Source organism: Centruroides vittatus, unplaced genomic scaffold, assembly GCF_030686945.1.
Source record: "Centruroides vittatus isolate TY-2023 unplaced genomic scaffold, ASM3068694v2 contig_216, whole genome shotgun sequence".
NCBI lineage: Eukaryota > Metazoa > Arthropoda > Arachnida > Scorpiones > Buthidae > Centruroides > Centruroides vittatus.
Genome location: NW_027121347.1, coordinates 436,363 through 461,945, shown reverse-complemented (window position 1 = coordinate 461,945; position 25,583 = coordinate 436,363). Strand labels below are relative to the sequence as shown.

Here is a 25,583-nt window from a genome sequence, read left to right as displayed (position 1 = left end):
ATTGTTCAAATTGTAGCAAACGATACAGATTTTGAAAGGAGTGCAAAAGCAAAACCAGGTGCTTCAGATGCGATCTTCTGTTATCAACATTTCCTTAAGGAAAGGGAAAAGGGCAACAAATGAAACTGCACGCCTTTATCGCAAAAAAACAAGCATTTCAGAAAAGCCAAGACCTTCATCACAAAAAATAACTTAAAATTAAAGTAAAATCTCTTTATCTTTGGTCGCATGTTTCCTCTTCCCTATTTGCTCTATGTTAAAATGACCTTGTTTAATGCTGTTTCGTTTAGCACTTTGTCATCTTGGAATGCATCCCCCGCATTTAGCGTGGTCTTACTGTACATACATTGTATATAAGTGCATTTTTTATACTAAATTTCTTTTCTTACACTTATTTGACATTGACAGTTATCTATTTTCAAAAGTAAGTTGAGCATTTGGGCTTCTCTGTTCTTATACTACCAAGCAGTTCTTACATGCATGTTAGTGTTTACATAATGCATCTTGTATGAGTCTTTTACTACTACACCAATTGACTTGCATGTTAGAATCTCTGCTTCCTCCAATTGCGTCCATCCAGGAACAGTTTGCATCTTTTGGTTTCTAAATATATGTGTTCCTCCAGCTCTGTTCAATCAACATAGCAGTGGATAGGTCAATTGGTGCATTGGGGCTTGTAGTTTCAGTTTATCTGGTTAGGACAGCATGATATATGGATGATCTGTCGAGGGTGCTTCCTGGGAGGACTTTTATGGGAAACTCGCCCCTATTTAGGTGTTACAAACATGAAGAAAACTCAGAAAATTTCACTTTGCCAGGCCACGGTGAGGTGCAAATCCAAGTGTTTAGTGGTTTTAGCCACTTGGCCACTTAATAATAAAACTTTTTATAATATACATTTATTATTAATAAGAATTTAATAACAATTATATTTGTACAGTACATTACTCTCTGTGGGAACATCTTTTTTATTGATGGAATGTGGGTTTTTATGGGAACAGCATTCAAATTTCTTAGAACAATTCATTAATTGCATCATTTTCATTTAGTAAATTCCATAAACTTTTGCAGAAACTTAATGGCAATCAATATTGATCAGTTTCCTTATCATTTGCTAAATCTTAATGCAGTACAATATATTTTACAGCATACTTTAGTTAATTTTAAGCCGGGCCACATGATCGGTAATTGATTTCCTTGAATGTAAATGAATCAAAGTTTAAAAATTGATATATCTCAAATACAGAATTGGCAAAAATCACTTGATAATATTGTTTACACTAGGCATCACTTTTGTATATAACTTTATATTATATTTAAAACATACAAATTTTGCATGCCCAAATTCAAACCTAGGGTCAATTATGACTGTGTCACTGTGGCAGGAAGAGTAAACATATTCCCAGATGATATTCAACTCTTGGAATTATCATCTAAAATAAAATTGTCAATATGTGCATTATATGCACTATAGTACTTCTAGTTCGTTAGAACTAACAAGAGAATTGCGTGGACTAAGAAGGAATTTAAATTAACAAAGCATAGATATAAACCACGAGGATAATGTCCGAAAAAAACAGCGCAATCAATCTTTGTCGAATGTTATAATCACTATGTAATTGACTTTTAAATCAACTGTGGATTCATATAGTTCAAATACATAAACAGATTACTATCAAAAGATTTTAAACTATTTAATTGTTTCCTAATTGTTAAGGGATTACTCGACATTCATTTTTTACACAACAATATAGCACCAGCTTATAATGTATAAACAGGAAGTTTTCATGTATTAATGAAATACTGTAGAACATTATCTTCTACATAATATTCGACCACTTCTTTGGGTTACCAAAACTCTGCCATCAGTTTGACAGTTCAGTTGAGTTTCGGTACAAGTCACTTAAATATATGAGCCAATCACAGCCCAGCACACGGGCTGTGATTGGCTCATATATTTAAGTGACTCGTACAACACGGAACTTATCTACCGTATTATAGGAGGGTCTACTGTACATTTTTTTATGATAGAATTAATTTTCCACGCGATTAAAGACTCAATAATGATTATAATTGAATCGACGAACAATTTAAGTCTTAAACAAGCAATAACTTGAATAAATTGTATGTTAATTAAAACGAGCAATTATTTATCGTGACGTCATCACAGTGCCAGGTTGCAATTTTTAATATATTTCATTTAAAATATATTCACTCCACCTCAAATTAGTACTGTAGTGTCTTGCCCCTGTATATCATGCTTTTCCATTAGCAATGAAGTGATGCCAGTCATCTATTAACTGCTTTCAGGGGGAAAATTTTGAATTAAAATAACGACTTCCAGTTTGCATCAGAGGTTCATTTATAGTTAATCGGGGCCTCCTGCCCCTAAGGGTTTCCATATCCGGTCTCATCTTTCATCTATGTAATTCCATTCTCGAGATTAAGGCAAGACAGTGAGAATTTATAAGTACGATCTTTTTTCAAATTGCAGTCTTCAAGATTTTTCTTGACTTTAGATTCTTAGAATATATTAAATTAATAGAACACCTCTTGATTAATTTGTAAGGACGAAAAGCTAATTCATTCACTAATAAATTTACAGTTTCTGTAACCAAGAGGTTACTTTCAGTCAAAATAGAAGTACAAGTTTCGAGCCCGCAAAAATATTTAGTCTTACGAATGTTTTGATTAACAGTATAATTATTAGATCTATAAGATAAAATATAAGTAAGGAATATTATGAGAGACTGCAATAGTTATCAATTACAACAAAACAACCAAAAATACAAAATGAAACTTAAGTTATACAACTAGCATCCTTGCTTACTACCGGGGACAGACTTACCGCCTGTCCGCAGTAGTCAAATATCCTAACAAGAATGGTGTAATGGTGCTTTTCACATTTGTTATTCCTCCAATCATACAATTGTGTATCTCACTTTAGGAAACAAAAATCCGGAAACAAAAATCTGCAGGATTTTTGTGTGTTTCCTAAAGCAAAGTCGAAGGCTTTGCGGATTCTGGCAACGATAGGGCGGAAGCCGTGGTCGTGGAAAGACAAAAGCACTCAAAGGTGTGGCAAAAAAATGGCTTCTGGGAACACTTCGAGAAGCGATAGGGATGCCGACACAAACGTATAGCTTCTTCGGTACAGTCACGGGAGCTTACATCAAAGGTGAAGTAGATGGGTCTCCATGCATCTCCGAGACTTCTCCTAGTTTTCTTGGCTTTAATCCTTTTCTATCTTTGAAATTACACTGATTAATTTTTACTGCTTGAGATTTTTCCACAAATTCGACAGTTACGTGTGTCAAAACTGTGTGTACAACGTTGCAAGTATGCAGATTTGTATAAATAGACCATGCACATTGGGGCAGCGAGTGCCAATCAGCCACAATAATCTCTATCCATTCTATCAGCACTTAAGTGTCATCTTAAGTGGTCCTCCTCACTTCCAAATTTCTAATACCACTATAATAGAAAGTTATCATTTAAATTTTGTATGAAGCAACGTGTTACTAATAATAATTTATTTTTGTACACGATTGTAGGAACATGCCTTTGAATCCAGTCAGAAATATAAAGAAGGCAAATTCATCATCGAGTTGGCCCACATGATAAAGGAGAACGGTTGGGACTAGACATGGAAGACGAGTGACCGACGACAGGTTTCTACCATGGAATATCATTGGATTTTCAGAAACAGTTACGTTAAAGACAATAGGATTAATTCCAGAAAAAAAAGGACGGTCCGTTACGACTGTGTTCTCTCTACCGTCGCCGATAGTGAAAAAAGACGACTCGACTACCAGCCTTCATCTCTCGACGTATCGACGTTACTTTGTTTTTTCTATGGAAGACGACCGTAAGTTGATGATAGGTTACGCGGGCGCACGCCGCCCTCTCATCATCGTCATCATCCGACTGTACTCTGTGTGCGATTCCTGATACTTAATACGAAGCTAAGCCGTACTGTTTTCTCGCTCGGCGCGTTACGCCGCCTTTTCCGTAACGGGGGACGGGTAACGGTACACGAGCTACGACCTAGTCATTTAATTTTTAAAAGACTGAATTTATTTTTTTAAATCACTACTATTTCTCTTATTTTTTTAAATTTCCGCAAGAAAAATACAAACAAAAGAAAAAAACCAACAAGGAAGGTGGTAGCTGGGTATCACACGCTGTAAAAATCATCACTTACGACACAACTTTTCACTCACCATACTTTGTACATTCATGACTTTTTGTACCATTATTTTTTTCGCTTTTTAGCCTCCGTGCTTAGGTATATCATACAGTAACAATAGTTGGCCCGTCTGGAGCGCGTCGACTTCGTTTCGCTTTTTAAATTCTTCTAGTACTTGTGACGTAACTCTTCTTCTCGTTCAGGACGTAACAGAAAAAAAAAGACAATACTTTGTAGCGTGGTCTTTCCTTTTTACTATCTTCGGATTTTAATTCATCTTGTATCCTAAGTGTCCTTTCAAAAAAAAAAAAAACAAAAAAGTTTCGTGTGGTATAGTGGCATTCCAAAACTATTTTGCTTAGGAGTCGATTAATCTATACATAAAAAAAAAACATGGCGGCGTCTCTACGCAACAGGGCATTTCTTTTGTTTCGTTGTCTTAGACTTAAAACAAAGAAAAACTTTATCTTCCAGTTGCTGCAAAGTTACATAGAAACATCAGTGATCAAACATTATCAGGCTACTAGTCCAAACACGTGATAAATAGAAGGCAACGTAACGGAAAAAAACAAGTATATATACATATATATATATAAATGATGTTATAATAATACATAAATTTAAGCGTAATTCTTTGCAGCTTTCATTATTTATCACACCACTCTGATAGACATTTGTTCGTTGCATTTCAAATATCTATTTGGGATTTTAATGTATCGTATCGCAACTTAGGCAGCAGTCGGTTGCGGGGAGGCGTTTCACACGGTAGAAACGGCGAGGGGTTCAAACGCAATTGAAAAAAAAAATTAAAAAAAAATGGGGAACGTCAAACTTTCCAAACGGTACTTAGGGGGTATTTATCACGTTATCATCATGCATGCAACCGTGCAGGTCACACGTGCATGAGAATGGGGGGCTTCGTAACATTTTTTCTGTTAATGCTGGCCAATAGCAGATCGTTCGAAATCGTTTCAAGGTGGTGTTGTTGCACGAGGAGTATTATCGGTTTCCTCTTCCGACCCCCCACCCGTGCGTTTTTCCCGCAACCGACAGCGTCGTGCCAATTATTGTATTTAAAAAATAATCCGAATAATATACCATTTGCACTAGTTTTTTCTCCCCCCCGTGTAAATAGGAGAGGTGGTAAGAAAGGGTGTCTAAACATGTATTGTTTCTTAATAGTAGCGAGAGTGTATTTTCTCAATAGTGATGTTTTTAATATTCCGAGGAAACAAAGGGAAAAAAATTATAATTAATAATAATAATAATAATAATCATCTATCCTGTAAAGTGAAGCGTTTGAAATGATCTACAGATAAACGTATCCCGATCTAAAACTTCCCCCCCCCTTCTGGAATGTAACAAAATATGACTATTGACGAAACACTAGAAAAAATACTTTTATCTGTGGATCAGATCTCAGGTGTTTATTTAAATTTTGTTTGTTCGTCTTATTATTTTGTACAGTTTAATTTAGTAAAAATGCAGGAGTCAATGCAAAAAAAGAGCACTCGTAACATGTACAGCCTGTTTCCGTTTCCGGCCGAGCCTAAGTTCCGAGCAAAGAAAAAAATAAAAAAAGTTTCCTTAAAATTTGCCCGCGTGACCGGTCCCGTGAGTATGCGTGTTGTGTGTTAACGAAAAACACACGATAATTCCAATCAATGTTACGTGTAGTGTTTATCATTAAGTGTGTGTACGTCGGAGGGGGAAGCACGCGCGGGAAGACAGCACTTTTCCTACGCGTTTCCTTCCCTCCCCGGTTTATTTCTTTATCGTTTTTTAAGGGAGAAATTTAGGGCTTTTTACGTGTGTACAGTGTCGTATATAATTATCGATTTATGATTTGGTGTTTTTTATCCATTCTTAAGAATCGGTTGTGTGACGTGCGGTCGCGACCGGCGAGGGGTCGCGTATATAAAAAAAAAAACGAATTTAAGTTAAATATATTTATTTGTATCGAATGTCTCTAGCCTTACGACTTGTGCTTCCTTTTGTTTTCTAAATAAAGCTTAATTTTTCTGCTTGGTGTATATATACACATATATATATATAATATATATATACTTTGGTATTTTAATTTGAGATCTTCAAACGGAACAACAGATTTCGAAAACAATGTACAGTACGGTACATAAATAATCCTGTAATTTAGTAACACGGAGCGTACAAAGCACTGTTCGGGCCGTATAAAATGACGTCGTTTACGTGTAAGTACTGTTCTTACACTCGTCTTCTGGTGGGTTTAACTTGTTCGGTTTCAAACCCGGCACTTGAGCCTCTCGGTGGACCCTGATCTGGCGCCTCACGTGAGATCTCTGAGAAGATCCGGAATGAAGATGGGGGAGCCTGTTTTTCAACTCGACGGAATGAATCGTGGGCTGGAACTGTACAATGCTGGAGATGTGTTGCAGGTAACTCGAGCCCACCTTCTCTATGGACGGGGGGCCATTTTGACTAGTGTCGTCGGTGAACGAAGATAGCCTGGGTTCGTAGAACCCGTTACACAGGCTTTCGTTGGATAAAGTGGACGACGACAGAGACTGGCACTGGGACCTTCTGGAAAACTCCGAATCTCCAGAAAACTGCGAGAGCTGAATGGATGGAAGCCTGCCACTGTCCGGAAGGGAATAAGATCTGGCCTCCTGATACGTTGGGGATGGACTCGACCGGGCGGAGGCACCATCCAGAGACATTCTAGATTTCGGGAACGGAGGAAGAGTAACGGAAGGAAGCCTTGGCGTAGAAAACGACATCTTCTGGAAAAACGACCGCTTCTTGTTGTTGTTCAGTTTGGAATTCAGTTCGGCCAGCTTCGAGCACTTAAGTTCCAGTTCGTATTCCAGTCGCGAGATGATTTTCTTCTGTTCTTCTATGGCATTCTGGTGTTGCCATTCCTGCAGCTTCAACTTCCGGTCCAGCGCGGCTATTACGTTGTTGGCGTTTTCCAGTTCTTTGGATAGGAAATCGCTCCGCTGACAGCAATGAGCCACTTCTAGTTCCAATTCGGAAATCCTCTTCCTTAAGGGCGCTGCAAGAAAGAAGAAAACACTGGGTAATTCCATTGCAAAGTGGATTTTTAACTTGCAAAAGTGAAGCACTACCTTCATCCACCAGCAAATCGCTCAGTTCTAACTTCCTCTGAAGATCTGAAAATAAATATCCAGGCGTTAATACGTCAAGAAGGTACCCCCCTTAAGAAGGAAAACGTGCAACAAACCTTGCGTATTTCTTTGCAACCTGCCGATTTCCTGGTGCAATCCGATAAGCATTTGCGAGTGCTGCTCTTGAAGAAAAGCAATGTTGCTGTGGGCGGTCTGCAGCTGGTCTTTCAGGCGATCCACTGTGCCGTCGGCAGGCGCGACAAAAATCCAAGTGTCGCTTTTGTTACTATTCGTCTCCCTATATGGGGGGATCTGATTGGCCATCCGGCAAGGCAGGTTGATGATTTCCGATTGTGCAACGGCCATTGTTTAGCTAAATTATTTTACAAAGGTTTTGCATATATGTGACGGAGTCTCCTGTTAAGAAGAAAACGGAAAAATTACATTGAAATGCATCACTCACGCTCGTCTAATCACTGATTTTTATAGAAATCGCGCTAAATCGAGGGAGGATCTCGTGCAGACACCTCCATAGAACGTACTGTGGGCGGCCACTGAACAATACTAGAGATGTATTGCGGATAACAAAACACACTTAATCCCATAATAAAAGTACCGTACATGATAAATAAATGGATTTTTTGTAATACACACGAACACGTAATGGCGACAGTTTATTAAAATTGATTTATTTTTCAGTTTGGCAACGTCTCTTCTCAGAAGGGGGCAATTACTCATATGAAACGGTACCATTAGTCACACACAAGTGCCGAATTTTTAACTCTCGCGCTTTCTCGAAAAGACGAGAATACGTGTGTTGTTATTCTATTTAAAATTATCATCACACTACCACTTAACACAGGGAAATTCTATTTTACAAGCGTCATAAAAACAAGAGGCCAATCTGATTATTTAAAAAGATTAAAATGGGGTAAGAACTTAACAACGATGAAAATTCAATCAATATAGTGTAGTGTGCCAGTTTCTCGTGTGTTAATGGAAAAATGGCCGCTATGTTTGTACACTTAAAATGAAAGTTTATAGTGAGTTAACACCTTAAAGTATTAATATATCCACTGTTCTGTAAACAATATATCCAGTGTTATCACACTTGGTATGAAGATGTACTGTTAAACATACCTCCACACACGAAGGATTTATAACACATTTAAGGGATGTTGTCCTAAATAATGTCCGAAAGTATAAAAAGTAACGTGTCTTAAGAGGTTTAAACCTGAATTATGTACTGTTTTTAGATATTTGCACGCTTAGAAGGCTCAAAAAGAAAAGGGTAGCTCAATATTTACTGATATAATGTTTATGGAAGTGTCATGATGGAAGTTTTTTAAGGCCTTGGCACAGAAATGTAGGTTATAATTACATACCTCCTCCTCATCCTCCTCTCTCAGCTGGGAACTGAATTGATTAACAGCACATGGAAGATATAAGGGGGATAAATCTATAATAATGGAAGGAAGTGTGATTGCAGGTGTTTAATTCCATACCGAACAGTACAAAAGAACAGTTCGGTAACACAGTATAACGGCTAAACGAACCGTTTTGCAGCAACCTACGCGTTATAACGAGGCGTCACCGCTTAAAATATGCGTCGATTTAACCTACTTTCGTCGTGTTTGCGGATAAATGGCGTAAATACTCACTTTATATTCAAAAAAAGGTTCGATTTTGTGCCTATTTCGTTAGGACTAAAATAAAGCTAGTGGTTGTTACTATAGCAACCGGTAAACAACTCGAATCCACCTACATTTTTTTTCTTAATTAAACGGAAATTTAAAAAAAATAAACTAATTAATTAATTAATTTAATAAGTGACGAAATTAAATACGTATTTATTATTATTAATATTGTTATTAATTTAATCGAGTATGAGAGTGTTAATATATTTACTAATCGGTAATCGAGTGAGGTGGAGTTATTTTTTTTTAAATTAGGAAAAAAAATGGCGGCTTACCTTCGGTTCGTATAACTCCGTTACGTTCGTATATTCGAATATGGGTTTTAAGACACAAAAGAACTGCCAGCTGATTGCGGAGTGACGTCTGTACCCGCATTGGTGCGGGTCAGGCGTCTCCGTTGGGTATGACGTGAGTCATACAAAGCAATGACCTTGAATGCGAGATGGGATCAATAGGAATTGTTGCGAACATCCATCCATAAATGCAGCAAAATGCAGTAGAATATTGGAAGAGAATACGTTTGTTTGTCGGTCCTCTACCGTCGTTTCGTTTCACGGAATGTCAGCGCTCTAGAAAATATGCGATTTATCTATCGGCACCAATAGCTTTTGAGGTTAAATCGTGTTTCCTATTGCCGTTACTCCGCGTTAGCGGTTAAAATTGCTTTTTATTTACCTTTTTTTTTTTGTAAGATTAGGCATTTTCCTAAATTAGTTTTAAATAAAAAATAGGTTGAGCCGCGTTTTTAACCAGTTTGCACGAAATGAAAGTGCGTGCTGTGCCCCGTCTCCCTCCAGGAGATGGGGGATGTGGCGATAACGGGGAGCAAAACGGCGGAATTTTAGTAAGTTTTGACATTTTTATCCTCCTAAAACCTAGATTTAGGCTCGTTTCCTAATTTCCAAGTCTAATTTCGGGGGGGATAGAATGCTTGTCCTTGGTTGTCACGTCATTCATTCCCACCGGAGACATATCGCGTGTACTTCCTGCAATACTGCATGATTTTTGGACTTAATCTAAATAAATTTGTGTTAAAATGTCGTCTATAATGTATTTTCGAGTCTCGAGAACGGAAAATTAATCAAAAATTGCAAAAAATATTTCAATTAATGGACCTAAATCGCAAATAATGCAGCCAACCCCCCACCCGTTAAGTATTTTGTATTTGGGAGCGTTGAACTTAATGCTGAAGCTATATAATCGTAAGTACAGATCTGCTCGGTGATGAGAAATGAAACAGGAATTTATGACGTGTATTGAACGCACCTCTTTTTTAATAAGCTTGGCTTCATGTAGAGCGCGATCAACAGAGCGTACGCCTAGTTAATGAAAAGTATATTTATCTTTATCATACCGTTATCAATATTTACACAATTAGTTAGGAGAGAGTGATGCTTAAAACTTTCTCCTCCAGGTGTTTGACTATTTAATTACTTGGTGTTTACTTTCTCCGAGCTGATTCATACGCGCAGTTTCATAAAAATGGGCCCTTTACAATGAAACCTATGCCTTCTGTAAGAAATTTTTGCATATTACCCAAAAAAAATGGCTTCTCTGTATTGAAGTGTGCGCCTGAAGTTCCTAAAAAATGGGCGTTGGAAATAGGTCGCGAGCGGGACCAGTTTCACGCGTAAATAAACTCCAGCCCTATAACTTAGGGCCTCACGTTTTTACATGTATCATTTAGTGGAGGGTATGGCCCGTTATATGAGGACCACAATAAGAAGTCTATTCCTGATGGCGAGGTTCCTAAAACATGATGTAGAGTAGTGAAAACTAAATATGGACGTTACGCATTAAAATTCACGCCTTATTCATCTGTTATTGTTCTATTAAAAATTCCGATAGTCCTTCACATGCATTCATAGAAAATGTATTAGTAATTTCCGTTTCCTGCATTGACACTTTGTGCCAACTGATTGATAATATCACGTGAGAATAAAGAATTTTAAACACGAAAATAATTATAATAAACATATTAAGCTGGCCAGAGCCTAAAACTAGGAGAATTTTCACGTTTCGTATCTCAAAACTTGTGTTTGATCGATTATTCTTCATGGTTAAATCCCATTACACAAAATGATCATTGGTATTAAGTTGCATCAACAATGGTAGAATTGCCTATAATAATTTTGTATGCAGGCAATATATTGTGGTACAAGAGCCTTCAAATGGCTACACGGTACACCAATAATTATTTTCTGCCCGTTCATAGTAAGGCCTTCATGCTTCCTGACGAAAGACAGAGTGGATAAAACTACTGAAGACTTGTAGTTTGTTGCGGGTTTTTGCCTGACTTAGAAGCAAGAGGCCCCAATTAACTATATATGAACTTCCCATGCAAAACCGGAAATCACGTTATTTCGATTCAAAACTTCCCCCGAAAGGTGTTAGATAGATGACCGGCACGACTCTATTGTTAAAGGAAAAGTATTGTGTACTGTACAGGGGCAAGACTACTAATTTAAGGTGGGGAGCATATATTTTAAATTAAATAGATCAAAAATTGCTCAATGCCGGGTTACAATTTATAATCGAGCAATAAATAATTCCTCGATTGTACTCTAATTTTCTGTACTTTTTATAAAATACAATACTTTCCACTAAATCCTGAAGAAGATTTATTAATAAATCTCATTGGACTTGTTGCCTAGTGAAGAGGTTTTAATATAGCTGGATAAGCAAACCAATGACATAGTTCGTTTCATTTGAAACGAACTACAGTATTTGGTTTGCTCATCCAGCTGTTTTAAAGCGCTTTATTAGGCAAAGCGTCCATTTTCTTTTGTGAATATTCACAGGTCTTTTGTGTCGCTTCCAGGAATATTCATTCTTCTGATGTATTTTGACTGGTCAATAAAGAATTTTTACGCATCCCGAGTACGCCCTCTCTATTGATATTATTCAGCCAAAATATTCCAAGTACGATTTAACGGTATATTTTCCCTTTTTATGCAGTTTTCTGGTATGACGCCACACTATAGGGTTGAATTGGAGTGCTGATATAAGGCAACGCAATGCATCAGCGATCTGTCAAACGGGGTGTCTTCCGAGAGGACTTTCTATGGAAAACTGGCACCTATTCAAATGTTAGGCACGTGAAAATCTTTCAGATTTTCTTCACGTGCCTAACACTTGAATAGGTACCAGAACACTTCCGGTACTACGTGAAGAAAATCTTTCAGATTTTCTTCACGTAGTACCGGACCAATTATCCGGCAACATTGGAACCAGAAGTAGTCTGGATTTCTGGATTTTCCGATTTTCTGAACGCAGGCTAAATATACGGTAGAAACTCTATTAAATTTCAGGTGTCGGGATTGAGGCCATGATAGATAATAAAATTTTTTCCACTAGTACAAAAAAATTAATTTACAATTTTCAATCCTAAACGTACAATAGTGTACAACCAGTTAACTATTTATTTACTATACATTGTAGAACTTGTGTTTGATGCAGACTTTAACAGAAATATATACTGATATACAGTAAAATGTATAGTACAGTATGCCCTTCATTACATCAATAGGTACATGTACATAAATTTATGTACTTGAAGAAGGTACCGTACATAAGTGAAGTTCTGGAATTGTATGTGAGACTTTTCCAAGGTGTTATGGATTTTAAAACGCTCGCGCACATTGGAGTGCATTCGTCAGTGACTTTCCTAATAGTGAAGATATTCTTTTTGTGAAATGTCCAGCAATATCTCAAAACCTGCATCTCATAGAAAATGTATGGGATGCTCTAGGCAGCCTCTACCAAGAAAAAAAAATGCTTCGAGATAATCTTGTTCAAGAATAAACTTTGCTCCCGACGGCGCCTATAATTATAAACAACTCTGTAACTAGCATGAACAATCTCTGCGCAGCATGTGTGCATATGAGAGGTGACCACCCACCAAATTAATGATTTTCTGCGCAGAAACTTTTACATACTTGTCGCTGTTGTTTTCTTTTAACTCTATGAGCACTAAGAGGACCTTTTTTTAAACTCTTTCCGCCCTGTGGGCACTAAGAGGGCCTGTTTTTGCAAGCCATTATGGGTTAGGCCAAGCCCACAATGGGGCGACCGGGTGGTGAGGGACGGGGCCCGACATTTCCGGACGGACCATCCCCCGAAAAATTCCTGGGGATTATTCGACCCGTTCGGATTCGATCCCGGGTCCCCCGGAGCTGTAAGCTGCCACCTTGACCGCTCGGCCATCCGGCCTTACTAAGAGAACCTTTTAATCGTGCTCATCGTGGTTTCGGCCAGTCTTTCAATGGGGTGACCGAGTGATAAGGAACCGAAAAGTTTTTGAATTTCTCGGATTTAATCCCGGAACTTTCAGAGTAGTAAGTTAACGCGCGTACCTCTTCGGGTGTCTTAATCTAATTTGTAAAGATATTTCTACATTTTTGATTATAATATAATAATGGCAATGATTTCGAAACAGTCTTTCTGCGCAGAAGAAAAGACTGCGCTGCTCAAAGCTCTCATAATGAGCATTGAATATTCTTTTAATGAATTTTTCAGGAGTTATTTTGTATCTTTTTGAGGCAGCGTTTCATAGATAATTACATTATACACGTTTCTATCCTCCCCCGTTTTAGAATGGATACAGTCCAGCGACTCGTAAAATGTTTAACATCTGTCTCTGAAGATTAATAGTGGCTTAAACTATAAATCATGTGTACAATGAAAGCTGGAAGCGCGCAAAGTTGCAATATTATCAAGAATAAATTTAGTTTTATACATTGACTTTTTCAATTTATGAACGAAAATCAAGGATTATTTGCATCCTTAAAGATTTTTCTGCGCTCTTCCTGATCCAAATATGAACTTTATCGTTCAGCGAAGTGTTTTTACGATTAATCTTTACCATCATATTCGTTACTTAAACATGGATGTTGGATACGTTAATTACTATAACGCCGCCATATTTGAGAATGTCCATATTACCTAATCTTTAAATATTTAAAAAAATGCTGCTTAAGGTTCGGATTATTGTTACAAATTCTCAGTAAGTAATTCTAAAAATATGCTTTTGAATATTTTTATTTTATAAAATTAAATAAATAAAATTTAAGATGTCGTTTTGAAATTGACGGGCGGATGGTCGAACTGTTATGATAACAGCCTACCGCTCTCGGGACCCTGGATCCAAGCCGAACGAGTCGAAAAACCCTAAAAAATTTTCGGGGAGGATATGCTTCGTTTGCTCCATTCTGGGCCTGGCAGAATTCAGAATGGGCTTACTAAAAAGGTCCTCTTAGTATCAATGGGGTGTTTTCTTGACTTTTTTCACCTCGTGGGCACTAAGAGGATTTCCATCTCTATCTATCTATCTTCGGTTTATATGGAGTGTGACAGTCCCTCTGGTTATAAGCTCCGAGAGAGCGATGGCGCTTGTATCCGACTATCCGGCCGAAGCTTTTTATTTGCTTGGCCTTACGTGAGAGCGGGAAATAATGCCTTACGGGAGGTCTTTTTAAGGGTAATTGGCCCCTATTCAAACGTTATAGACGTAACGAAAACCCGGAAAACTCCACGTAGCCAGTCCGTCCGAGCGCGGCGCGAACCCACGATCGAACTCCCAATGTTCAGGGAATTCGGCCACTGGCCAGGTCTATAATGGAGCGGCCGGGTGGTGAGGAACGGGTCTTGACATATCCGGACGGACCACCCCCGAAAAAATCCTGAAGATTTTTCGACCCGTTCGGATTCGATCCCGGATCCTCCAGAGCGGTAGGCTGCCACCTTGACCGCTCGCTCGTCCGGCCTAGTGTCAATGAGGTGGAGAGAGTTTAAAAGAAAGAAAGAAAGAAATTTATATTTGTCATGTCGGAGAAAGAGCCTACAAGTGCTAGTGTCTCCGTATGAACTAGAAGAAGGTGGCCAGATGGCCGAGCGGTCAAGGTTAGCAGCCTGCCGCCCTGGGGGACCCGGGATCGAATTCGGACGGGTCGAGAAATCCCCAGGAATTTTTCGGGGGTGGTCCGTCTGGATATGTCGGTCCCCGTCCCTCACCACCCGGCCGCCTCATTGTGGGCCTGGCCGAACCCATAATGGGCTTGCTATAAGAGGCCCACTTAGTGCCCACTGGGCGGAAAGAGTTAAAAAAAAAAAAAAAAAAAAAAAAGAGAAGAGAATTTATATTCATCAATGTTTTTATTTTATAAATTTATTATATTATTATTATTATTATAGCGTAAATTATTTTAATTTTTAAAATATTTAAAGCTTTTTTCTTTTATCAAATTATTATTTATATTTTATAAATTTATAAAAGATGGCAGCACTGAATCATTTTCGACTGATAGCATAACAAACATTGTCGTCTGATGTTATATCGTTAGACATTTTTATACATTTTTAATCAAATATAGAGATTTATTTTTAATTCGAGAGCCGTTGGTTATCAAAACTATAAAGTTTGTTGTTGTAAGTAACGTTTTAATAGTTTATTTTACTATAAAATCTAGTTTTAAGCTCATTTTAATCATTTTTTACCTGTAAGTAACACTTACCAACATTCAAGCAGCATGACATAATGAAGTATATGACACAATTTCCAACAAAATTACATCATTTTTAACAAAATTAAAGTAAATATTTACATAAATTGTGGTTTATAACTGGTTAATTTGCCAGAATACAATTTAAACTGTCATTTGATGTTTGCACTTACTAATGTTAATATTATGCACATAAACATTATCTTGAATGAAAGGTACCAATGCAGCTCCAATTGGGTGAATTGGGGCTTTGTCGGAGCTATAGACTGTGCCCGTATGAGCAAAAAAGTCAAAGAAACTGTATCTGTAAGCGCGACCCTTTGCCAGATATTCACCTCCAAAAGTCAGTTTTTAATGTGTATCAGTATACTGCCTCTTCTCCATACTCTGCATCGTGAAGGCTCGCTATTGCTTGCCTTACTGGTGTTTCGTATGTAGGCATGTGCTTCCATGCCAGCTGTCGCTTGCACCAAAGCGCCTGGATAGGGTGAGCTCCCACACCCCTAAAACTGTATAACATCGAGTACTTCACCAACGATGAGGTGGGCTGCTTGAATCTGGCATAGTTGTCTGTCTTGTCGTCCAATGTTTATTTTGTATCACCCACTTCTTAAAAAACAATTATTGAATCACACCTCGAATAGAGATTTTAGTATTTTCCATTTGTGTGTCTTGTGTAAACAGCTCTATCTTTCACACTTGATGTTGTATATTAACGAAACTTTACCTGTTGCTGCAAAAAAGATGGCGGAACTCAAAACAAATGCCAGTTTTGTCCCTAGAGGGTGCTGGTAGTTGGTCTCGCATTCCATGAAATTGCACTCATGTAGCACATAGATCTTCAGTTCGTTTGATTTTTTTACTCCTATGTGCATAGTCTACAGCTCTGATAAGATTTTAACCATCCCATTCAGACCTGCATTTGTACCTTTCGTCCAATATAATGTTATGTGCATTATATTAATGTTAGTAAGTGCAAACATCAAATTGTAACAAGATAATGGCGTTTAGTGTGTGTATATGTATATATACACTATGTACTATTATATAGAGATAGACTGGACTTAATTTTGCAACATTGGGACCACTGGTTTACTTTACTAACTAGTGTCATATATTAATAATCAAAAATAATTGGGGGAAAGGGAACAGTAAAATAAAACAAACTGATAAGTATTTGTATAATCAATTAAATTTGAATATAACTAATAAATAATACTTGTAAATTTGAACAAAAAGCTCTTCTATGTATCAGCTTTATGTTGCCTATCAGAAGTACACAAGAGGTGCATCATCTATTTACCTTGTATTTAGTTAATATACTATAGTTATCACTATTACTTTACTGATAAACAATCATTTAACTCCAAGTTTACAAATGTACCCTAAGATTTCAGTTGTCCATTTAATGTTAAGATGCTAATTACATTTACAATCACTGTGTATATTACACTATAAAATAGTCAAAATTTACAAAAAATTATGTGAGTGTAAGTAGGGTGTAGTAAGTTTATGAAAAAGAATTGTATAAGTGTATGGGAACTGCAGTAAGGGTCTAGAAGAGCTGCATATGGCTAACGAGCCACTTTGCTATACACTATTACTATACAGATTGGCCACTTTAGCTATACTATTTGCTATACAGATTGGCCACTTTAGCTATACTATTTGCTATACAGATTGGCCACTTTAGCTATACACTATTCGGTATTTTATACGGTATACTCTATTCACGTCTCTTTGATCTGACATAATATATTGACAAGGATATCAAATACCAAATATTAGTCTCAAGTAAATTGACCACATGTTTTCTCAGCATTTAGTGAATACTGAACATATGGAGTTATCTTTATATGTATATTATATATTTTTTAAGAAGTTAAATTGATTGACGGATCTGTTGCGAGTCGTTAAAACATTATAAAGACTCTTATGTTTATAAAGTTTATGTTTACATTATAAAGACTCTTACAATTAACTCTAAAAATCCATAATATATATTAACCTCCAAAATCCTCTACAAATCTGGCATTTCGATTTGAAGACAATTTATTCTTTTCCTATAAATTACTCTCTAAAATCCTTTGAAAGTTAATATAATATCCACTTCAGTTGAACTGAATTATTCTGTTTTCATTGACTAGTTGTTTTGCTTTACTCCACACGATTAATGGTACATTCACATTGGCATAGGAACTGCTACACAGTAGATATGAACTGCTGCTTTGGTCCCTTCCGGTGACCAATTGCCTTTTTACAGCTAGTGTTTCACCAGTCGCATTTCTTCATTTATAGTAGTTATACAAAAGCATGAATCAAGTTTATCTATTTTGATTTGTAGTTATCTTGGTACATTGATTGACATATAGAAAATTGGGTATTCATACTTAGAAAATCAATATTCGTTTTAGCGCATTAAGCTTGAACAGAACAGATGTCAACGAATCAATACTTTTAAGTATAATATATTAATTTGCTTAAATAGAATTTAGTACATTGATTTGTTAATGCTTTGATACTAAAATAAATATATTTAATATTATTATCCAGTGAATTATATATGAATATATTATACCAATATGTTTATTTAATCGGTAGGTATTAATGCCAGTTGATTCATAATTCATTATTATAGATTGATATGTATGTTTACTCTTATATTTCTGTAGTTAATGTCGTGAAAAGTAACTTAGTGAAAATTTGTCATATTTTTCATAAATAATATCACAAAAATGCTGGAAACACTACATATATAGACCATTCTTTTCTTGATGCTGTACTGAAAACACAAGATTTCACAAATAAAAAATCGTAGATGAATGTATAGAGTAAAAATATGGATTTAAATCCTATACTTAGTATAGGATACCTAGAATAAATAAATTTCGAAAGAAACTCGAAGATAACAAAACGTACATCTACCTCAAGAAGTTATTCATAAGGAGCCATTCAAGTATTACATCGGCAGAAATTTGTCTTTTTTTAATCCCTCCCACATCATTGTTCATCATCAGAAATAGCGATACCACCTCCCTGTAATTATGTCATTGGACTAGAAGTTTAAACAAATTTGTAAATACTCAAGTATTATTTTCAGACAATTTTGTTATGAACAGAGGGAAAATAAACAATAGTGCAATTTTATATTGTCAAAGACTTGCCCCCTCTCCATCGTCAATAATCGCTCTCTCCTCTGCAAACTATCGACGTAATACTTGAATGGTTCCTAATAAGCAGGGCGCATTAGCAAAGTGTGTCATTTCTTCATCTCCCGGGAGCCTGCAAAGTAGATGAGTCATAATGATTTGCAATGACTCATCCGTAAGCATTTTTGGCATTCCAGATAACTGAAAGTCTGCATGAGCTCCCAGATGATACACATGCTTACATGTGCAATGTATTGTCTGATAGATCACAACCGTTCAAACTAAATGTAATAATGAGTCTATTATCAAATTTACAAATAACCAAATTATAACAACAATCAGCATTTACAGTGAGCCTGACAAATCAGTCCCGTCGGTCGTCAGGATGTAAACGGACAATTGATAGAATTATGCATTTATCAGCTTTAAGATATCTCTTTGTATCATCATCCGCATCGAAGTAAACAGATTTCATAAATTATTAAGGTAATGCTGTTAAATATTATTATTATTTTTAAAAGATTCTAGTGCCTCAGAAAATCATTTTGTTTTTGTGTTGTTTCCTCTAGTCCTATTAAAAGTGTGGCCAGGGAAATGTCCTATTTTCTCATGTACTGTACAACTCGTAAACTGCTGTCTACGAACTCTTAGTATGAATGTTTTAATTATGTTATTTCATTAATCACATTAACTTTTGTAGATAATATTGCATTTATTAGGTGAATATAGGACATTATCCTATTTTTATGTATTCAATTCTCAACTGTATAAAATCTTCTGGAAAATCACTAGAACAAAAGTCTGTCCACTCCTGGTTTATACTGTTGTTTTGTTACCTAAAAATGTCCACTCTTACACTGTTTTAGTCCATCTGTTGTCATTATATCTCATCCATCCTGCTCGCTTCAATTTCAAACCGTGTAGTTGGCTTGGGCCTGTTCCCAATCGAGAGGATATCTGTGGCATGAGTTTTCAGCATTTTCTCTACATGTTTAGCATCTAAACAGGGACTAATTTCCCATAAAACTCCTCTGGTTTGCTCAACCAATCACCCTTATGCTGCATTGCCTTATTCCATTAAATCATTTCATTCTCACCTACATTCTGAAACTATAATCCATCTCCCAGTCCTACACTACGTTGACATAGGATTTGGAAGAGATGACTGTAAACTTCTGGTAGGGTCATCCTCGATATGAAAGTCATTTGGAGTGCCGAGTATGACGGAATGACGGTAATACCAGAGTTTCTGGCATGCCAGTTAAACCGCGACTAAAATATAAAATCAATCGGATCTAACAAAACTAGTTGTTAATTAGACGTTAAAGAAAACATTTTTTCAAGTACAATAAAATAATAACATTGTAATTTGACTGACATAAAATCAGGAAGAGTTTTCATTTACAAGATAATAAAACAGTTAACGATTTGTTGACATTAGTAGTACAGTAGTAATTAGTCAGTGCAGGCTAAACTAACCATCTACCCAGACATTAAAAATAACACCGTCCTCTCAAATTTCAAACAAAGCGGATGTTAATCAGTGTAAGCTGAGATAATTTACAGCTAGTTTCTTAAATTTAATATGTTTGTTTTTGCATTTTTGAATCAAATAACACGTAAAAAAAAACACTTTCGGAATTCCACCGGTATTTTACATCATTAGAAAGAAGACAAAATGAAGAAATTAAACATATAATCATAGTTTTTGATGTAATACCGACAGTTTCGCAGTTTTAGAGTAAAAACTAATTCGTTTTTACACGATGTAGCTTGTTCGTTTTTTCAATATGCCCTCTAGAGAAGGCTGTATAACCTCACTTAATTTTGCAATTCTCAAAATATTTGTGGTATACTGAGACAGTGAGTTGGATGCATTAAAAACTTGCATTTCTAGTTTAAACGGAGCAATATTTCACGAACTCGGTCGAATGGCCGAGGTAGCCGAGGCGTCGGCCCGATGCTTTACGGACCCGAGATTGAATCCGAGCACTCAAAAATTCCTTGGTGGTCTGTCTTGTATATATCGGGCCTTGTTGGATACGGATCAAGCAGTGAGAACACATTTCGGTATATTTTAACACTTCATACTAATGCCCATTTTAACTCTTCTAACAGAGTTGTACCAAATCGAGTGGGCGAGTCTTATCCTTCCAAACTTTCCGGAATAAGTCGAGCATACAATATATAGCAACTTTACCCCATTCTTTCATTACTTCTGAAGTATTATAATCGGTTCGGAACAGCAACCTTGTTGGCTGCTGTTCCGATTTTGCGTGAGCGGTCACATATGTAGACACTTGGGGTCCAGGATGAGACAGACCGAGAAACGACGCAACTGTAAGAAGTGCACATTACAACTTACTTATAAAGGAAAAAATATCCATTTATTTATATAACCTATTTACACATATACATAAGATAACAGAGAGTTCTCTTTAGCTTTCAAATTGCAGCTTAAATTGGATAAAGCTATATAGCATAACACGATTGAGTATTCAAGTTAACGGGTTCTTAGACGAGAGAGAGAGAGAGAGTTTACAATATTACGCGTGAAGCAAAATACCTTGATTAGTGGGTTAACACGTTGACTGCCACGTGACTTTTCACGATTCTGTTGTAAAACGCCAACTTAATTTAATTATATTATATTATTAAAAACTCTAATCAGAGTACATAGTAATAATCAAAAAGCATATAGAATGTGTTTTTCTTAAAATAAAGGTATTACGAATTATCTCGTAGTTGGCTTATGTAACAGAAAGCTCTTCACTAAAGCCAAACTACGAGTTAATTCGTGCACAGACACGATTCGTCCTGTTACTTCGCTACAGCCAATCGGAGATGTGCGTCTAAATTCATTAGTAATAAATCGGATATAGAGGCGAGCACATCACATTTACGTCTTTTTTGAGAGTGTTATTTTTTATTTATTTCTATAATCAAATTATAAATATCCCAATATGGATAAGAAAAGACCACTGACTAAAAAACAACTTGATTACTACACTAATCTAAGTGATTCAGAATCTGACAAAATTTTTGGTGATGATGGTAACGACAGTAGCGATTATGTACCATCTGAGGATTCAAGTGAGGACAGTGATTATGACGTCGTCTCCGAACCTGAAGATGAGACTATTCTCGAACCTGAAGGCAATGACGATGCGTCTCAAGCAACCACATCAAATCCAAACGATAATTTGTGGACAGAAACTCAACAAAATCCTGAACTATTTATTTTCCAAGAAAATGTTGGTTTGAAATTGGATACGACAAACCTTACAGTGCAAATGCTGGTAGACCTATTTTTTTCGGAAGAATTTCTTGCATTACTGGTCGAACAAACCAATTTGTATGCTGCACAAGAAATTGCAAAACATAAAGAAATAAAAAATGCTATCGTACTACACAGCTCTAAGAAAGACTATTAGATGGCCCAAAAAGGTTGCATTACATATTATAGAAATATATATACATAATGCGCAAAAACTCTTTCAAAAAGCAACTTCTTCTAAAATAAAACTTATAAAGTTTAGAGAAGCATTCGTCAAAGCGTTGATTGGAAAAGAGATTCAACCAGTTTCAAAAAAAATTAAATTGCAAGAGCTTCACTATTTACAGAGTATCCCACCTACTCAGAAAAAACAACATCCGACAAAGCCATGTCGAATTTGTACCAAAGCTAAAAAACGCCGAGAAACGCGTTATTTCTGTCCAATCTGTCTAGACAAGCCAGCCCTTTGCGTAGAAGATTGTTTTAAAAATTATCACAAACAATAAAAATATCGTTTTGCTTTTGATTTTGAATAAACTTTTTATGATATTTTCTGTTCATTTAAATTTATATTTCTGTTTTATAAATTATCACAAACAATAAAAATATTGTTTTGCTTTCGATTTTGAATAAACTTTTTATTATATTTTCTGTTCATTTATTAATAAATGTTCTGTTCATGTAAGCCAAACTTGATTTTTTGTTCTTGCCCCTGAAGCTATCTATTCATATTTACACTGATATACTACGAATTACATCGTAGCTGCACAAATATGGCAAGGAAACAAACTACGATATAACTCGTAGGTGGCGTCCTAGGCAGAAACGGTAACTACGAGTCATCTCGTAGATGGCAGTCAACGTGTTAATTGTCAAGGTTATAGATAGCTTGATGAACGGGATCGTTGAGGGAATTTGAGTTCGTTATGTTGGCTTGTCAGGTTTGGGGAACGGTAACAATGGAAAGGAATGGCGGTTGAGCGATCGGTGGAAGGTTCGTCCACCCTTCCACCGATTCTTCCACTTCGTCTGTACTCATATGAAAAGAAGGTAGATCGGTGAACTCCCGGACTCTCGGCGACCTTCTTCCTCGATTCAATCCTTTTATATTGGGGGTCCTCCCCCTTTGGTTTCCATGCCCTCTTTTTATCCACGTTACTAATTTCGACCAATGGTGAATATTTGTTGTTAGTTCATGGTGACGCATTCGATGAGTTCCCTGGGAAAGGAAGCGACTCCAGGGAGAGAGATGTGATCATCCTCTGATAATTTGATTGAATTGATTAAATGGAAAAAATTTTTGCTGGGTTTTGAACTAATTTAGCATTCAAAACACGAAATTTAATTTTTCTCTCAAAAATTTCGTCAATTTTGGCTCTCACAGAAGCATACACTAAGAGATCATAAGGTTGCTCCCACGTAAGTTAAGTTGTGCTACTCTATCACCTGTGATAGGAACAGTGCACACTCCTGGAATGCCGATGGGTTTGGGCGAGTCCTTGTTGTTTTGCAGGATCTTGTAGACTGCGAGATTTCTCTTGTATACAATTCTTTTACCCGCAACTTTCCAATTTCCTTAAAGATGTCATGAAGAGAATGGAAGTATTCTACTACTGTGTAGTTACCATTGGTGGTATCCCCTAAAGGTATACATTCCATTTGTACTGGAATTTTTCAATAAGGGTTTGTATGGTTTTAGGACTATAACTAAATAGAATAAAAATAAAAAGCCCAATTTAATTCCACAATTATTTGGATTTTAATTAATACCTACATAATTAATACGTAAATTTTTATATAACTGAGTAAACCTCTGTTTCTCAGTTATGTAAAAATTAACATAATATTTCATTAAATTGGAAGTAAGATTATTTCGTACTTAAAAATTGATGGCACATATAAAGCACCAGTGTTGGCATTCTCTCCAGCCTGGCTAGTTAATACGGTGAATTGATGCATCAAAATAATGCAGAAAGAAACATCAGAAATATTTTGTCATTGTATGAGGATCATTCAAAAAGAAACGAGCCAGAGGTTGGAATGTGAAAACCGACCACAGAATTGTAATATCGTTACATGTGTAAGAATGTGTGGTTCCGACAACAGCACGAAAGATCACAGCCCGCACCTAGAGGGTCACGGGTGCATACCACGTGACTACAAAGCTAGCAGAAGCACGCGTCAATCGTCCACCGCGGTCAGTCATGTTGTAAACAGTGAAACAGTGAAATGGAGGTGTCAAAAGAAGAGCAAAGAGGTGTTCGTTTTCTGACAGCTGAAGGAGTAGGGGAAACAGACATTCATCGAAGAATATCACAAGTGTACGGTGACACCCGCCCTTCCCTGAAGCACTTGTGTCCTGTCTTGACCCTTGCAAGGGACATGCAGTGTTCACCGTAAATACTCAAGTGTTGTTGTAAGCAGAAATGGAAAGTCGATAGCCAATGGTAAACTAGGACAGTCACAGTTTCTATAGATCAGTGTGGCAGACATGACAAAATGAAATGTCGATTGTTTACAAGGAAATACGAATGTACTGCTATATTAGAAAGCTTTTAGATATCTGTTGATATTTAACTTTTGAAAAGATACACAAAAAGTTGGAAATTATAAATTGTCATGCATAAAAAACTGTAAAATGATATACAAGGGCCATCTGATAAATCATGGCAACAATAGTTATACTCCAGAAATATGACAGATTTGCAAAAGTGAAAAACGATGTTTCTAAATCACATAATACATTGATAATTCAAGGACTTATCATACAGGAATGCACCTTATTTTCATGGACAACTAAAATCTCTGATATAGTTCCTGTATGATAAGTCCTTGTGAATTATTAATGTATTATATGAATTAGAAACACAACATTTAAAGGAAAGGAAGCATTAAGTAAATTATGAAAAATGATAGTTTAATTACGTTATATTACAAAATTTTTACCACAAATTTGACAAGTGCAGCTACAATAGACGCGTCGTGGTGATGTTACGAAGTTGACGCCACACGAATGAAGCCTAATGGGAAACTAATGCTGAACTTGTATGGATTATAGTGCAATAAACAATGTCTTGCCTTTTCAATATCTTCCAAAGCAGTCTCCTTTCACATTCCATGTATTTTTCCACACTTTCGTCAATATGTGAGGTATCTACCAAGAGCAAATTCTCCTTTTATGTGATATTTTTTATAAGAGTGTGTTAGATTATATAGACCACAGTTCGGCAACCTTTTAGCGGTGCTATGCCGAACCTAATTTATACCGACGCGATTCTACCAATTTTGTTATATATACAGTATTATCAAAATTGGTCCAGTATAATTCCGGTATATTGACTTCAAAATTACATTTTTGAATATGTAATTTTGAAGTCAAGTTGTTAATTGAATTATGTTCTTACATACATGTGAAGCGCACGCACAACACGTAGATGGCGATACAGAGCATGAACGCAGCACTGTAATATAAATGCACAGACAAAAGATTCGTTTTTAATGTGCCACGACCTATACTGAACTATGGTTTTCATATAAATGCGTAATTAATAATTAAAATATAATTATTACTACATTTCTATTCAATCAGAGTGCCACTGAAAATTGTCCCGCATGCCATAGGTTGCCGACCCCTGGTATAGACAGTAAGATTAGACTCTGCAGCTTA

The 25,583-nt window shown here is 36.4% G+C and overlaps 3 protein-coding genes across 7 annotated transcripts in view; 2 read left to right on the top strand and 1 right to left on the bottom strand.

The window, feature by feature from the left end:
• Ypel (Yippee-like) overlaps positions 1–6,222 on the top strand; it is an 85,724-nt gene extending 79,502 nt beyond the window's left edge. For all 4 annotated transcript variants that reach the window (XM_067265238.1, XM_067265240.1, XM_067265239.1 and 1 more), the window contains one exon: positions 3,555–6,222. In XM_067265238.1, coding sequence (XP_067121339.1) covers positions 3,555–3,644 — 90 coding nt within the window. In that variant the 3' untranslated portion in view covers positions 3,645–6,222. The remainder of the gene's footprint in view (positions 1–3,554) is intronic.
• On the bottom strand, positions 5,924–9,374 carry LOC136970778 (uncharacterized). 2 transcript variants are annotated; one of them, XM_067265235.1, is made up of 4 exons: positions 9,266–9,374; positions 7,410–7,710; positions 7,294–7,338; positions 5,924–7,220 (listed from the first exon to the last, which is right to left on the bottom strand). In XM_067265235.1, exons 2-4 carry the CDS (start codon positions 7,657–7,659, stop codon positions 6,394–6,396), a joined length of 1,122 nt encoding a protein of 373 aa, XP_067121336.1. In that variant the 5' UTR covers positions 7,660–7,710; positions 9,266–9,374; the 3' UTR covers positions 5,924–6,393. The 2 variants fall into 2 exon arrangements, with proteins under 2 accessions (XP_067121336.1, XP_067121335.1); XM_067265234.1 differs by lacking the exon at positions 9,266–9,374 and having other exon boundaries at positions 7,410–7,763.
• A 5,915-nt stretch (positions 9,375–15,289) lies between these two features.
• LOC136970777 (uncharacterized) overlaps positions 15,290–25,583 on the top strand; it is a 31,249-nt gene continuing 20,955 nt past the window's right edge. Inside the window, exon 1 of the mRNA XM_067265233.1 lies at positions 15,290–15,416. The gene's annotated coding sequence lies outside the window, so the exon portion shown is untranslated. The remainder of the gene's footprint in view (positions 15,417–25,583) is intronic.